The 17,307-nt window shown below is 40.1% G+C and overlaps 1 protein-coding gene across 2 annotated transcripts in view; it reads right to left on the bottom strand.

Moving 5' to 3' along the window:
- The window catches only part of HECW2 (HECT, C2 and WW domain containing E3 ubiquitin protein ligase 2), a 355,090-nt gene that overhangs the window by 23,069 nt on the left and 314,714 nt on the right, over nucleotides 1-17,307 (bottom strand). For both annotated transcript variants that reach the window (XM_057303656.1, XM_026492284.4), the window contains exons 20-23: nucleotides 15,790-15,910; nucleotides 14,053-14,166; nucleotides 4,093-4,245; nucleotides 2,230-2,328 (exon numbers count right to left, since the gene is read on the bottom strand). In XM_057303656.1, the coding sequence (XP_057159639.1) occupies nucleotides 2,230-2,328; nucleotides 4,093-4,245; nucleotides 14,053-14,166; nucleotides 15,790-15,910 (487 nt within the window). The remainder of the gene's footprint in view (nucleotides 1-2,229; nucleotides 2,329-4,092; nucleotides 4,246-14,052; nucleotides 14,167-15,789; nucleotides 15,911-17,307) is intronic.

The following is a 17,307-nucleotide window of genomic DNA, read 5'->3' on the forward strand; positions in this document are numbered from 1 at the left end:
AGGAGCTAATGGTTTAGTTGGGGAGTCAGGCACACAAGTAGGTAAATCAATATAAGGTGATGGTGATGGCCTAGGTTGGGTAACACTTATAATTTGCATATCTTTTATATGTATGTTACACTCCAATTAAAAAAAAAACAAGGCAAATACAGGAAGCTCTCACAGCAAGAATGCAGGACATTTACATCGACTTGGAGATTCAGGAAAACCTTTCTGGAATAGATAATACCTACATCAAAATTTTTAGGCTCTTTAAAAGCTAGAGAGGTAAAGGGGAATGAATGAAGAGGAGGAGAAGGGGAAACAGAAAGGAGGGAGAAGGAGAGACAAACATGAACAAAGCACAAGGGCATGGAGTATGGAGAATACTCAAGCATATTGGCAGGATCCAAGAGTTAATGGCGAGACAGAATGTCCAGAGAAGGCTAGGAAGGTCGCTGGGACCAGGCTTTGAATATAATCTTAAGGATCTTGGTGTTTCAGAACTACCAAAAGATTTTAGGACAGGAAATGACATGATCAGATGTGAGATTTGATTTTAAATTGTTCTCTGGAAGTCACAGTATAGAGGATTACTTAAAATGGGGGGAGGGGCGGCTATTATTAGATGGTGGAGACAATTAGAAGACCACTATAGTAATCCAGGCAAAATAAAATAAGAGTTTTATTTTTAGGGCACAGCTACTAAGGGTGGACAGGAGAAGATGCACTTAAGACTTATTTAGGAGGTAAACGTGGGCATTAGTAAATGGTTTTATTGGGGGGCATAAAGAAGGATATCAAAATAGGGGTGGCCAATGAACTCATGTTGCAAGCCAACTCTGATTAATTGCCTGTCTTGAGTCCTGTAAGTTGAAAAACTCCTTAAGGCCACAATGTGTTCAGTGGGAAAAAGGACCATAAACATTTGTGAACTACACCCTGGCAATGGAGTGGGAGGTAGGGAAGAGTAGAGTAGGTGCTGCGTATTTGCCATCTCTGTTTGAGGGTGATGGCCGATTTCTGTCAGTGACCTGAGAATACTGGCACCATGAACTGTGACTAGGCACATGGGAAAAGGTATATTTTCAGGGACACCAGTGGAGGAAAGACTCAAAGTAAATGCGTGGGGTTGGGGATTGGGGTGGTCAACAGTATCAGAAGCAGCAGAATTGTCCAGTAAGATAAGGACTAAAAGATATTCTTTAAAAGCTTCTATAGGTTACTGGTGGGAAGGAGGTTAGGGCACGTCAGCACAGACGATTTTTTCAGAAAGCATATATGAGAAGATGAGAGAAGGCAGTGAAATGGGGAAATGCAAAATGGGACAGGGGGAACCAGACAGGCAGATGGACAATGCCCAGTTGCCCAGCGTTTCGTCTGCCCAGACACCAAAAGGGAGGAAAGCAAAAAGTCTTCCTACTGACCCTCTTTAGAGCCAATTAGAAATACTTGGTTTTCACTTGAAGTCTAGGCTTCCACTTTACAGAAAGCAGGTACATGATCTTGGTCAGGGAACGAGCTGGACTGAACCCAGCAATCATTCTGTGCTTCCTCACTGCAAGTTTGAGCTATGACTCCCCTATCAGACAGTTGGCTTCTCCTGTTCAGCCTTGTAAATGACTACTGATTATAGGACAGAAACTGTTTGCTCTACATTTTACAATAACTGCAATCTTTCATTGTGGTAACAATGAAGAAAAAGTTCTGTGAATGCCAGATTTTCATCTGCCATACTAAATTACTGCCTTGTATATAGGGAGGTCTCAGGAAAAATACGGGACAGCCCACCTCTAACAAACAAGCAAACAAATAAAAAATAAGACAAAAACAAAGCAAAGGAGAATGAAAACTTGAACCAAGAGTAAGCAGTTGAAGTCTGCATAAAGCAAAATATAAAATGCTTCTCATAAAGGACAGGGGGCTGTGAGTCACCAAGACTAACCCACAACTATTCTATTAATAATCAGCATTAATACCACAGGAATTCCAGTACCATATTTGAAGTACAATTGTTTTGAAGAAACATGTGTTGCAACAAATGAGAATAAATTTTCCAGAATAAAGCAAAACTAAGACTTTAGGGGCAAGACAGAAGTAAAGGATCAGGAAAAACACAGTAATCATATTTGAAATTGTGTAAGTTTCAGAAATCTAAGCAGATAAATGACATCGACAAAAGGCCCTTTTTAATAAAAGAAATACTACATTCTTACATGCTCATTACACAAGCAGTAAAAATACTCTTACATTCTGAGAAGAGCTTTATAAAAGGGCCGTGTGAAGAAGGCATCCAACAAGTACTGGTGAATGAGTGCAAGACCAAGAATCCTACCACTGAACCGGAACCTGTGAAGGAAAAGCATAAGACAGCTTAAACGTCAGGGAGCAGTTTCTCAGTGGTTCTATTTGCTTTCTAGAATGCCATCTAGCTCTAATCATCTCAGTTTGTCCAAGACCGATTGCTTACTAGGTCCATGAGAGTTGGAGTATGCTGTAACCTGTGTCTTCATTAGGCCAATATTCACATCTTGAAAAATCTGTTCCACTCTGGTATTTAGAGAGATACTGCCCCATCTTCACCTCACGTTAATAATATCCACCAGAGAGCACCCCACATGGACAACATGAATTCCCCATGAGCATGCCCACGAAATTTCCCCAGAGATGACAGAATGAAACCAGTGGTGGTGGGGAGAATGTTGTCTCCTTCTAGTTTGTTTGCATGAATATTAGCAGGATTTCTCTCATATAGACCCAGGAGCAATCCCCTTTTGAGGAAAAGCCCAATCTGAGAGTGAGACAGTTCCCATCTCTATTCTCTCTCAAACACCACTGCTGATGAAAACTGTCACCATCCAAGAATTACGCATGTGAACATTTGGGGGAGTTTCCTCATGGGACATTTGGTTCTCTAAAACTTAAAGGCTCAATTCTATTCTGAATCACTTTGGAAACTTGACTGAATGTATCAGTCATGACTGGATTTGCTGAGAGGTACACTTATTTTCCCTTTCAAAAGTCCTGAAGTTTCTACCTCTATGAAAGTCTGATGCCTTCCAAAAGTGTAAATCCATGCTGAGGTTCATACAGTCCATTTGCAATTTTAGTATTAGGCAGCCATTTTAAGATTAATGTCTAGCAGCTTTGTTTTTCTTTATTTCCACCTAACTTAGCATAACTGCAATAGACACAGTTAAGAGGACTCCAAATTGTACCTAAATGGAGTTAATTTGAAGAGTTAAGTCCTAAAAATTAATGCTTTCCACCCACCAATATTAACCTTCATGGCCCAAAGAAACTTTTTCCATGAGTTCTGTGTATGTTCTTTTTTTGTTGTTACTATCAGTGAAAATAAGCAGGAACAAGCAAACAGGGGTTATAAAGATATTTAATGTGTATAAACGCAGGGATTTAAAAAATGTAAGGATGTTTGGAAAAAGTGCAGTTTGGGATTTTCAGAATAAATAATCCCCAGAGGGGAATCCTATACAAGTTTTCTTTGATGATTTTGTGTGAAAAATTAGGAAAGGGGCAATCCCTAGCTACAAACTTCAATGGCTAATAGGCTAAGTGTCACTGCTGTGACCCCATACCCACGTCCTTCTGCCGGGATTCTCTTCTACCACTTCCTCCAGGGCATCCATCCCCACTCCCTCCTACTAGAATACCACCATCGCCCTCAGCCAATGTCCCAGCTGCTCTGCCTCATCCCCAAAGCTGGCCACTTCCCCAAGGGCTGCTCTAGAAGCTGCCTGACCTCTGGGACAGGACCTTCTCCCATCCCACCTCAGAGTTCAGAGATGCCTAAGGGTGCAGTGAGGGATCCAGGGATTTTGCCAGGAATCTAACACCATCTGGAACTTTCTTTCGATAGGGAAAATCTTTTGAATTCTACTCAGTTCACTTGAAATCAGTCTTTTGGAATATAATCTATTCCTAGCTTGCAGAATGCCTGAATATTTAAATTTGACAACAAAAGTAGGAGTCAAATGAAACTGAAAATGTGATTTTCTCCAAGGAAAAAAATGTTAAAAGAAATGTGGGTTCCTATAAAAAACTAATATTACAGAAAGTCAACTGAAAAAAAGTGTTGGGGAAAAAAATACTTACCATTCATGGTGATTGTCTACGAAAGCAGACATGGGACTTATTTGTACTGTGTATGTGTCATTGGCCGAATATTCAAATAAGCCGTAATATGGGTTAAAGAGTTCTCTGGATACGAGGAAGAAAAACTCTCTGGAAGGTCCACTGTAATCCAGCCTTTAAAAAAAATCCACAGAAAGAATAAACAGTTATTATTATTTTTTTTCTATATATTGGGCACATTTTCTACAGAGTTCATTTTTTTTAAAAGATTTATTTATTTGAGAGAGAGAGAGAATGTGAGCAGGGGGAGGGGCAGAAGGAGAGGGAGAGAGAAAATCTCAAGCCGACTTCCCACTGAGACAGAGCCCGCAGTAGGGCTTGATCTCACAATCCTGAGATCATGGTCTGAGCTTAGATCAAAGAGTCAGACTTAACCACTCAGGGGCCCCCCAGAGCTCAACTTTCTATAGAACAGTCATTACAAGTCTAATTGCCCACATATCTGGACTATCCAGAATAAACTGAGTGATCATGAGTCCTGATCTCATCCATGTCTTGACCCAGAAGAGTGAAATGGACATTTACATGAAGCATACCCAAAACTAAAGCTACACATCAGATAATGGACAAAACAGGCAATATGCCAATAATTTGCTTGTATGTATATACATACAAAAAGGTAAATATTTTCAATGTCTGGAACGAAGTAATGGAGAAAGGAGTACATGGGAAATACTTTATTTAAACAGGGTAAAACCAGAGAGTATCAGCTACCTACATCCATGGGACAGGGAGTTCTTAGGGATTTCTGAAACATTCTGAAACAGGGGAAGAAAGAGTCATTTGTGAATTGGTGAAAGGACAGTACAGATGCAAGACCCCCTAGGGAGATCAGAGGCAAAAAAAAAATTGAATGATAGGATTCAAGCGAAAACTTTAAATTATAAAACACCAAGGAAAATTATAGACAAGTAAAATGAAGGCGTCTAAAGCTTCCTAAAGGAAGGTATTTGGAGAAGAGGCTGAAGCCCCAGCACCTGAACTACAGTGTAAACTCCACTGAACTCACACAGGCATCAGGGTCAAAGTGAAGTATGAGAAACGACTGTGTTAGCTTTGAGGAATGACAAGTGGCCAACCACGCTGAGAGGACAAATGCAGCAAAGAAGTCTTGGCAACAAAGCGATTTGATATGCTAAATTTAAAACGAAAAATATAAAGTACATCTATACCATGACGACAAGTTGACACAAGGGTTCAAAGACGGGAGGTAATGCTGGAGGGGAACAAAAGCAATGGGAAGCTGGGTAGTGGGGTTTTAGAAGACTTCTTTTGTTCACTGTATTTTTTTTTTTCTCTTATGGAATTTTCTCTGTGGGCATTACTGCATATTTTTTAATGAAAAAGAAAGAAAAATCATCTGAGTCTTGTCCAGTGAGGGGACTGTGTGATAGAGAAAAATTACCTTATTAGAGGTGGAAGAAAAATAAAATGGCTTTTATAGGTCTTAGTTGAGAGTTTAATAGAATTTCCTCAGAGCACACTTCCGCTCTTCACATTCTACTTTCTCAACTGTTGCCATATCTGAATATGTAGGTACTGTTGTATACTTAATACTTTTCATTAAATCGACTTTAAATTTACTTGCTTTTCCAATGTAGCCTGTTCTTACATACTATTTATGAAATTATGTGCTAGCTTTATTTTTTTTCTAATACACATCAAAAGAAACATGTAAATATTTTAAAATGTCTGTGTAATAGTTAAAATCATCTCACATATCTCCAGTCCTCACTGCACTGTGGGAAATATGAGTGTAGACAGGAAACCTATGTGTGCAGAAAAATGCAAACACAGCACACTCTCAGGACCAAAGAGGCCTTAAGGTGACATGATGGAAATACTGTCTTGGGGCAGCTGAATATCACTGTGGCTACCAGGTGACCACCAGCCTTGGTGAGATGATGCTAAGACTACCCCAGGGACTCCCGAAGCAGCACGGGGGGCTGCTTCCCAGGCACAAGGATGCAGGCTACCCTCTGCATGCTGAGAACAAGGCAGTCGCCTGTGGCTTCCTCCCACAGTCCCACTTCCGGCCACTGACGCCACCAAGAACAAGTAGAATATTTCTTCCACTTGAACGTTCTTCACATACTTAGAGGTGTTCTTTCCACAAATATTTGAGTGCCTATTATATTTGGAGTACTAATCTAGATGTAAAGATATACAATTTTTCGAAAAGTAATTTTCTATACGAACTCAAAGTTAAGCAGTGTCGGTATCCCTGGTCTCTGCACCCTCCCCCATGCCTAAACATTGCCACGTCTTTCGAGTCTTTCAATCTCCTCTCAAGGAAGGGCTGGGAATTCCCTTGCCACCTTGGCCCTCTGCTCTGGACACTCTCCAGGGTGTCAAAGTCTGATCTAAAGGGTGGTGTCTATACTGATCACAACAGTTCAGGTGCGGTTTTGCCAGCACAGAGCTTAGAAAGAGCCTTTGTCTTCTCTTCCTGGGCACTCTTCTCAACTAATGCAGCTTAAAGCTACCTTGCCTTGTGGGGCAGCCACTTTGTTGACTCATAATGAGCTAGTCATCAGCTCAAACCTTTCTCTGTGCTGCTTCACCCCAAGACTCTCCCAGCCTGTCTGCATGTCTGTATCTTTTTAGAACCTAAGTACTAGACTTTATAATTCTTCCTACTAAGTTTCACTTTGTGAAACATTGTCCACGTTCCAGTCTACTTAGATCCCTGTGGATACAAAACATCTCTCCAAATTTCCTATTTATGGTGAATTTCATCAGGAGACTCCTGTGTCTTTCTAGAAATAGAGAATGCCAGTTAAAGGCATCTTATAAGTCATTTTGTCCATCCCCTTATTTTACTGAAGAGAAGACTGAGACTGAAGGAAGTCACTGACGTGGATTAAAGGAAAGCTGCAGGGGAGACTCTAGACCTTGACACAGGTTTCCTGACCCTACGTTTAATGCTCATTACTCCTTCCAGCCTACTGGTCAGTACATTTTAAATGTTACCAAGACTGTTAAAAATGTTGCTTATAAAGCAGGGGTCAGCAAACTATGGCCTGTGGGGCAAATGTGGCCCAGGCCCTGGCTTTGTAAATAAAGTTTTATTGAAATGAAGCCATGCCCATTTGTTGACATGTTGTCTGTGGCTACTTTCCTGCTCTAGTGGCAGAACTGAGGAAGTACAACAGGAAATGTATGGCCTGCAAAGCCTAAAATATTTCCTATCTGGCCTTTCACAGAAAAAGTTTTCCAAAGTAAGATAGAAGGAAGCAGGAAGAAAATGCTACTTTATTAAGATACCTGGCTTACTATAAATCCTCCTCTTTCGTGAAGATCCCTTCAAGGCAATACAATGCCTACAATATCCTGGGGCATATGCAAACTTAAGAATGGTCACAACTACTAAGTATGAGACTGTGAGTGAGCTCTGGTCTGCAGTGGTCCCTGGCCTGCAGGGGCTTTCAGACACAATTAAAGCACACGACAGATAAGGGTCACAGACAGCTGAAACATGAGCCAGTTTTATGAGTCAGTTTTCTTACAAAGAGACAACTGGTATACATAAATGGGTTTTTAGCTGCTTAAAATTAAACTGTGGCATTCAGTTAGAAATAGCAGGTTTTCTCTGAGCTTCAATTCTCAGTGTTTTCATAATACTGCACTTATCAGAGTGTGTTATAATAATCTGTGTAGGCATCTGCCTCCGCTATTGGCACATCTAGGCTGTAACCATACTGAGGACAGGGACTGTGTCTTTCTCATTTTTGTATCCCAAGTATTTTAGCCCAATACACCATAGGGGCTAAACATCTGTTGTTGAATCCATGAGTGGAATCCTCTGATGCTCTCTAAAGAAAATCAACATAACTTACATTGTTCTTTGACATCTAGCAGAGAGAATAATTTTGCACAAGTCGGCCTTCAGGTGCTATATTGATTCAATGACATTAATAGGTCAGGTCAATCCCTAAAAGACAACTCAATTTGCACACAATGTCAGGATTCACTCAGGTGCGTTATACTTAGAAAGCCTGGTCTTGTCCTTTCCGGGTTTCCTATCTTCCAATATGGTGAAGTTTTTAAAACAACGAAGATGGATCTCACCCACTTGTTCTTTGATTTTAATAAGAGCTGATTCTGACTAAAGGTAAGATGAATGTTCCCTGAAGTGTTAAACTGAAAAGTAAAACTCATTTCTTTCCCCAAGAGAGAACAAAGCTAATAATAGTTCCTCGAGGAGGAAAATGGATCTTCTGTAACTGGTCAGGTTTTTATCTGCTGGTTGTTGGTTTTTTTTTTTTTTTTTAACTCTAGAAGCACTGACATAGCCAGTGTAAAGCCAAGATCATTTTTAAAGTGTGATTTGATTATAATCCAAAGCTTGGAGTGCATATCTGAGAGGTTGCAGATTACAAATTACATATGTCCACCTGCTTCAGGAAGACATGTCCTGGCAGGGTACCTCGTGCATGTGCTTCCTATAATAATGTCTTATGACCCTCTTCCATATAAATAGTTAATCTGACTCAGATCACGGGGATCGTTTGTTACATTCCTGTTTTGCCAGTTCGGTTGGTTCCACAGCGAAAGGCTTGGCACGGAAGTACAGAAACTCTGGACAACGGGTGTGTAGACACACGACAGCTGCATCTGAGGGCATTTTGGAATAAGCACAGATGTCTTTCGGGTGGCAGTGTCATTCTGAGCCCATGAAGTGCTGATAAAGCGTTTTAAGCACCATCACGTTGCTGGGCCACGAGCACCCCAGTTGTCAGCAGTACCCAGTACTTGTTAAAATAATTTTATCGTTGTATTCTCCTGTTCTTTATTTTCAACTAAAAATTACTGAACACAAAGTATTCCAATAGAAGTAGACTATTGAAGGAAAGGAGATGAAGGCACTGGGAAGTCATATCATCGTTTCCTACAAGTTTCTGGAAGACAGAAAAAACTTTGCTTCCTTAATAGTTGGTCAGGCACACAGGGCCTACCTACTCATCCTCTGACTCAGCCTCGGATATTTCCAGCAGCAAGGCATTAGTTCTCGAGGCACTTAAGAAGGCCTGCTGGGGGAATAAAGAATTTTGCAAGCAATTAATATGACAAACAAAGGTTTACCTGGTGATGTCAAGCCAAAGTCTAGATACAGAAGCACCTTTGAGCAAGGTTTGGGTTATTGAGTTTATCCTGCAAATGCCTCTTTTTGAAAGAAAACAAGCAGCACCATAAAGTTTAACATGAAGCTTTACAGACTTCCGAGGAATAAATGGTCAAGCTCAGGACCCCAAACAACTTCTAGCAAGGATTAGACCAGTCGTATGTAAGAACTGCTGGTTATTTTATAAGCAGAGATGCAGGCAAACCGTTTCAGATCTCATCCTCCTACTTACTTTCAGTTGCCTGTCTCAGGAGAATATCACAGAAGGAGCTCGTCTGTTCTTAAACCCCTGAATGAAAACTGCTTGCACACAACCCCTCCCTAGTCGAAGTGTGGTTTTGCAAGACAGATGATTGATGCCAATAGATGGCACTTTACATATAATGCACTCATTCTTTCTTAAAGAAAGGTGCCTTTTACAGATCTGGCCATGGAGGAAAAAAAAGAGGCGAGGCAATCACAGTGTAAACATCCTTTCTTTATCCAGGCCATTGTTTCCTCACTGTTTGGGGTACTAAGAAGTTAATGGCCCAGGACACCTTATCAGAACACGACAGTCTACCTAGCTAACTTTTGATATCACATAAGCTTTAGTTGCTAGGGCTTTTAATTCAGAAGAAAATAATATGCTGGAGAATATGCAGTGCTCTACTGGCCTCCTTCCTAAAGAAGCAATTTCCAGGCAGACAGAAGCCCCAGAGAGAGAGAGAGGCAACCACAGCATGCAATTTCCCACCACATTTTGTCAAGATGACTCAGTTTCCAGCCATTCTGCCACTGCTGACCTGCCATCCTCCCCACTTTGCAAGGGCAGATAACCAAATTAACTTGGGTGGAAAATGTAATGACTAAAACAAAACCTCCAGTTCTGACCAAATTAAATCACAGTAGTTTGCTTAGAAACTGTCTACTTTTTGTAAAAAGCCAAGCATAACATGAAGCACTATTTTAGCAAAGAATAGTAATTACTTGTCAACTAATACACTTCCAGTAATAGGCTCTACAACTCTATTTATATTTTAAAAAGTGAAAATATCTATCACCAATATTCTGAGATTAATTTTACCTCACATGGAATTTGTAGTCATCCTGTAAATTTCTGACTATAAATTTTTCCATAATTTCTCTTGATTCTGCTCTTTCACTTCAGAACAATCTACATGTGTGTTTTTAGACCTATGCAACGAGACAGCCTACAGCACAGCTGAAGTCTCCCTGTGCATCTGTTAATTCATACTTTCTTGGAGTGGACCAGAGGCAATTTTCTTAAAAATAAATCCCTTTCTCTTTATGCCCTAACTTCTCTATTGTAAATAAAGACCCTGATTATGACGGAAAGGAAATAAAATCATTGAGACGGTAACAATAAGAATTGCAAAATATTATTCCCTCATAGATAACATAAACTTGACATTAGCAACACAAAATACTACTCTACAGATACACCACTGCCCCTAATTTGGACTTTCCACAAAATTAACTGTTTCTATATACAAATAACTCTACTGACCTCAAGTGCAGAAGGAAGTACACACATACCCAAAATTACCTTGGGGGCACCCACTCATCAGACAATAAGGAAATAAGAAAAGTTCGGGGAAACATTTCCTAAATCTCCCCAAATCCTGACTAGATGCTTTCTTCTAGTAAATATTTCATTTTAATATAGTTTTTTTTATTTACAGAAAAGTTGCAAAGATAATATGGAGACTTCTCACATATCTCATACTCTGTTTCCTTCTTATTAACATCTTATATTAGTATAGTACATTAAAATCAGTTAACAGATATTGAGACATTACTATTAACTGAAATGCATACTTTATTCAGATTTCCTTAGTTTTTACTTAATGCCCCTTTTCTGTAACAGAATCTCGTCCAAAATACCTTATTCACATTTAATTGTCATGTTTCCTCAGGCTTCTGGCTGTGCCAGTTTCTCCGACTTTCCTTGTTTTTGATGACCTCATCCCATCATATGAAGGGCCCATACTATTAGCATGATCTATCACTGTTGATCTTAACCTTGATCACCTGGCTGAGTGTCTGTCAGGCATGTCCATTCTGGACTTACTTCTTTTTCCCCTTCCCCAACTGTACCATTGGAAGAAAGTCATTATGTGTAACCCACAATTAAGGAGTGAGGAATGATGATGAATTACTGAAATCTTCCACACAGGAGACTGATCTACTCTATCTATCTATCTATCATCTATCTATCTATCCAATCACATATTTATATCAGTACAGATATTTATTTTATACTTTGGGTTATAATCCAATCCCAATTTATTTATTTTGTTGCTCAGATAATTCCAGTTGGGAGATCTTTCAGTTGGCTCTTGAGTCCCTCTGACATAACCCCATTATTGTGGAAATTTTGAGCACTTCTTTACATTCTGACACTACAAGACACTTCAAGCTCCGTCTCACATATTCCCTGCTTCATCTTAGAATCAGCCTTTTCTCCAAGGAGTCCTAGTCCCTTTTATTAAAGAATGATGTTAGAAACCAAGATCTAGCCACTGAGTGTTAATATTTTTAAATACCTATTATTAGGGCTAGACATAAAGAACTTACAAAATGACACATTTTGTGAGCATTAAAATTAATGAAGAGAAAGCGACAGAAAACTTCCAGCTCCACATTTATAGTTCTATAGAAAAATGTAAGTAGATTTTCACTTTGGATATTTATTATAATCCAGAAAGAAAGTCATGATCTTTCATTTTAATGAAATTGAATCAATGTGTTTGAGAAGGTGGCGAAATCTAAAATAACTTCTTAATTTTATGTTGTTTTAAGGTTTCTATTTTTTTAGCAAGAGTGCTATTTTATTCTTTCAAAACAGCATTATGTATTCTCAGTAGCAATACTGAGATATTCTCTTAGTAGCAAAATGAAGGAAGTCTGTATCTAATAATCTCTATGTATGGTATTGACATGATAATGCTATAAGACCAGAATTTACTTGACCCTATTACTCCAGCTTCTACAGGCCATACACAGAGGGGCTTGATTATGGTTGTTTCTGATAGCTGAGGTCACAATTCAAAGTGCCCCCCTCTTGTTTTCCCTCTGAGGTTACAGCTGGGAGACAGGTGATGGAAACAGGAAACATTTGGACATTGGTGGCGATCAGATAGAGGTATCAAGCCACACTCAGCCTAGGAAGAGATGCCACCAGTGCAGATCATAGGGCGACTACTTCAGGATGATCAAGCATGAGAAGCATCCGCTCTACTCAAACTTAACTACCAGGTCCTCCAAAGACTCTTGCCTACATCTCTGAGATCTCAACAAACTGTAAGTCCAAAAAAAAGGTAGGCAGCTGGAGTTCTGGGGGAGGAAAAGTATTCTCATCCAAATGAGACTGGTTATGTAAGGAAATATTTGGAATTCCATGCACACCTATGATTAGGCTTAAAACATTTGCCTTCATTTTCAATTGTACACCTGCATCTTAAGCCAACTAGCATAAGCTAAAAGTCCATTAATGCCCTTCGGTAATGAAAACAAGTCTCAAGCAAGCTTCTGCCCAAATATTGTCACCCTAGTATTGTTTTCCCATATAATATTTTACTTGAAGCTAGTCATAGCTGGGAGACTATGAACAGAATATGTGACAAAAGCAGGTGTTATCAGTCAGCTGGAATAGTGAAAAGATCCACGGGTAGGAAAAAATTCTGATAGACCAGAGTTCAGCAATTTTGCCTCTATCCAGTGCTGGTCCAAGAGTCCTAGATGAAAGGCCTAGATTTGAATCCTGATTTTGCTGTTATCTAGTTCCATTAGCACATGCAAATTACTTTATACCTTGGAGTCTCCAAATTAACCATGTGTTGAATGGCTGAATTTAATAGATATTACTCCTATGAGTCTGTAATCTAATACACTTTACTCCTGGGCAGCACTGAGAAGGGTAGCTTTAAAATGACCCAAATCAACAGAGTCAAGAAGACAACCACAGTTCAGGCATCCTGTGTACTTTATAAATTCGCTCTAGTGATGGCTGGGTTACATTGTAGAAGGTGCTGAGACTAGAAACTTAGACCTGAAATGAGGAAGGAGGAAGGGGACGAGATGAGAGCTGCCACCTTCTGAAGCATTGTATAGCAACTGCTCTGTTTCTTTGGATGCAATAAACAGTGTGTAGGAGGCTTCACTCCTACATTTCTTAACCCTTATCTCTATGAGCACACTCATGGAAGAGTCACAGAAGGCCACAGACGCTTGTTTATGGCAGGTCAATATTTTGGTATGTGTGTTGCTGTCCCCCCGAAAAAGAGAAAAACTGGCAACAGAGAAACAGAACCAAGGCCCAGGAATTAAGGCTGTGGAAGCCTCCTGGCAGAAGAGCAGAATTCTAATTCGTGATTCCAAAACTGAGCTTATTTATTTTACAGGTGAAGCGCGTTCTACTTAACACCCCATGCAGATAACACGATCACAGACATGAGAAATCAATTCTTGTTTTTTCCCTCGAGGCCCCACTTTTTCCCTTTAAGACAGAGATGTAACCAGAAGAAACCAAACCAACCTCTTGCTCTCAAAAATGATCTATAGTTATGAGTATTTACCAAAGAATTTCTATGTCAAATGATTTAAAAACCAGAGAAAGCCTTAAAAAAAAAAAAAAAAGAAAAGAAAAGAAAAAAAAGCCGAGAGGTTTAAGTGTCTGAGAATGGCATTTCCTGCCAGCGGGTTTCCTGTCTCAGGCAGCCACGGCGACCGTGTGGTGACACATCCCTCTGCAGCCGCAGCCCGTGTTCCACACACTTCTCTGTTCTACTCACCCTTCCTCCCCGACAAATGTGACGTACAGCTTATTTCTCTGCAAGTCTTTTCTGGAGTAGCCCATGATCTGATTAAAAGCATCTTCTAGTAAGTGATCTCTTCTGATAATTAACCTGTCCATAAAAAGACAATGTGAAAAACAGATTATTTCCTAATTCTTATCTTTCTAGAACTGGGCACTTTTGATTCCTTTTTCATTTACCATAGTTAACTAGGGGAAAGGGGAGTGACTTAATACATTGCTAGCTGCAATAATGCGCATTTGTCTTGAACTCTTCACAGTAAAAGTAAAAATTATATAAGCGAATTGTTGGTAAGCAGAGCACTCAGCCTACAACATATAAAAACAACTCCTGAGTTCTTTCTGAACAGTCAAATCAATTTACCCCAGAAGGAAGATGATTAGAAAACAATACAAACACGAAACTTTTGTTTAGTAAAGGAAGGACAACCCTATGAGGTAATGTTTTCAGCGTGAATGCACCTAGACAAGGAATTCAATTACTAAGTATGCAGAGAGATGACTGTGAGAACCAGGAGAGGAAAAAAACTCTCCATGTTCTCCAAAGCCAACACGTTGATGCCTGTGCTTAATTTAATTTTTAAATTAAGTGAATCTGAGATTCCCCAAGTGACAGATAAAAATGAATGATACTTGTGGCCGATTAATCTACTTGTGATGATGATAATGAAAGTCATCTTGAAGTCGATAAAATTCGCCTTTAGAGAAAACAGTCATGAAAGGGAGAAGATAGGGAGTCTGGACACGGAAGCCTGAGCTCAAGACCACCATTTTTTTTTTTTTTTTTTTAAGTAGTCTCCATGCTAGGCATGGAGCTCAATGTGGGGCTTGAACTCATGACCCCGAGATCAAGACCTGAGCTGAAATCAAGAGTCCGACGCTTAACTGACTGAGCCACCCAGGTGCCCCTCAAGACCTTCTTAAGTGTGAGAAAGGCAAAGGTCAGAGAGGTAATGTATTTGGGCAGGCTGATGTGTGTCGAGGGGTGAGGGAACTGGGGTCTGTGAATGTGCTAAGCCAGACCTCTCCGTGGGGCAGTGAGCTGGGGAGCTAGGGGGCGGCTCCTGGACCTCCTCTCAGATACCTGGCGTCGTGGCACTGTGGCAGCGCAGACCCTTCCTCCTCTGCCCTCACTCAGGGGCACAGTGATCTCTAGTGGGCACACGGGGCAGGGGTGGAGGCGGGGCTGAAGGAAGTAAAGGTACGTAGGGAATGAAAATAATTCTAGGCAAACAACATGATGTTTAAATTTCCTCATTTAAAGGTGGGTAAAGAAAGGCAGAAACAACAGTCATGACATATTTCCTTGGACAAGTGAAGCTTATTTCACAGAACAAAACAGAGCTGAGCAGTGTTCCTACACTCAGGTCAGGTCAGGAGACAGTGATATGCAGTAGGGGACACTGTGCCAGCCTTTTCTGTAATCAGTACACTGTAAGTGAACAAAGAGGCACTTTTCGGGAGAAACAGATTAGCTTTTTATTTTGCCTATATGTTTACATGGAGCGTGGGGTTTGTTTAAAAACCTTAAAGCTAAATGGTGCTTAATTCCAGAACTTTGTCTTAGATGATCCTGTAATTGACGCATGCCAAAATAATTACACCGACTAAAACAAAGGCTGTGATCCCAAATCACATTCAATTTCCTACATTCCCAACTGCACCCCATCCCTCACCATCACCCAGTCCCGAGGTCTGTATCATTTCGACTTACTTTAATTTCCCTGGGCCTTGTCCGTATCCTTTAGTCTCTAACTTCCTGTAAAAGTTCCTTAGTTTGGCTTCAAAGTCTCGCTTGTAAGGGGCTGGAGCCCGGGCATTGGCACGCTGAGTACCTACGGCAAACCACAAAAAGAGAAGGGTCTGGGTTTGTGCAATGTCCTGATGTTCATCACATCACCATGACAACATTCGGCCAGGGGGCTGAGGCCACAATCAACAAGTGAAAGGAGGCAATTATTTCAGGGCCTTCCGTCTTCACCTCCCCAAGTTGGAGGTTCTAACAGAGCTGAACCGAAGTCTGAAGATATTTCTGTGCGGCATCGTGGCTGAGAATAACAATCCTGTTTGCATGGTTACAATGGTGCCCGTGTGTGTCAAATATGTTTCCCTTTTCAGTCCAAACTAATATGAGTCAAACAGAGTTACTCATGTCTCATGGTAACTGTTCAGGGTGGACTATCTCTGCTGCCGAGATGATATCATGGCAATTAGACAGGAAGTTACATTGTGAAAGTATGTGGTATATAAAACAAGGACAGCAAGTTTCCAGACTTTGCCCTATGAAAAATGTAGAAACTGTCTTTTAGATATGCACTATATGAATTATTTTAGACTTATAATCAAATACATTTTATATTGCAGGGTAGGACAATCTTGATATAAATACAGAATTCAGGCATAGCTGCAGAGTCACATGCTTCCTGGCTGCACAGAGAATCAATAATATTGCTATTTGTTGCACTCTTGATATGTGCCAAGTGCGAGGATCACCCACAGATTACCTGAAGATGTTTCATATGTCATCCAATAGTAAGTTTCATTAATAAAATGTAAAAGTAACACGGTTTGTTCCTCTTTCTGTAGAAAATAGTCTAGCTTTGTACCACAAGGTGACTAACCAACAAACTAGGACAGAAAAATAGGGAATCAGACGCAGAGCCATGACAAAAACACTGGACATTTCCACGAAATATTTCGCAACACAATGAAAGGAACCGGAAAACAAAAATTGTGAAGTCTTATGCAGTACATACCATACAAGCTCATTAAATACTTCTTTAATGAGCCAACCAAGTGATTATTATTCATTGCTAACACTGTGTTAGGTTCAGCAAATATGCTCAAAATGAGTAAGGTATGACTGCTGAAGTAGATATTTCGGTTAGGAAGACAGAAATAAAACATATCAAACAATTAGATAAATAATTAAGTCCTAAATTAGGTGGTGAACAAACAAGAAAGCATAGGGGACAAAACTATATAGCCTTGGGGCTGTACCCAGCCCTAATGATCTATTTTGCTTGGCATACAATTGTTTTTAAAGATTTTAAATTAACATCCAACTTTTAAAAATTAGGAGATTTCAAGTAGAAAACAAAACAAAACAGATTTTCTCTTGAAATTACTTGGGAACTCTTGCAACAACTAGCCTGCATTTTCCTTGGGGCCACAGTGGGCAGCTGTTCCATTACAGGAAGCACGCGCCACAACCACTCAATGACACCGACTG

The sequence above is a fragment of the Ursus arctos genome, unplaced genomic scaffold, assembly GCF_023065955.2.
Source record: "Ursus arctos isolate Adak ecotype North America unplaced genomic scaffold, UrsArc2.0 scaffold_1, whole genome shotgun sequence".
Classification (NCBI taxonomy): domain Eukaryota; kingdom Metazoa; phylum Chordata; class Mammalia; order Carnivora; family Ursidae; genus Ursus; species Ursus arctos.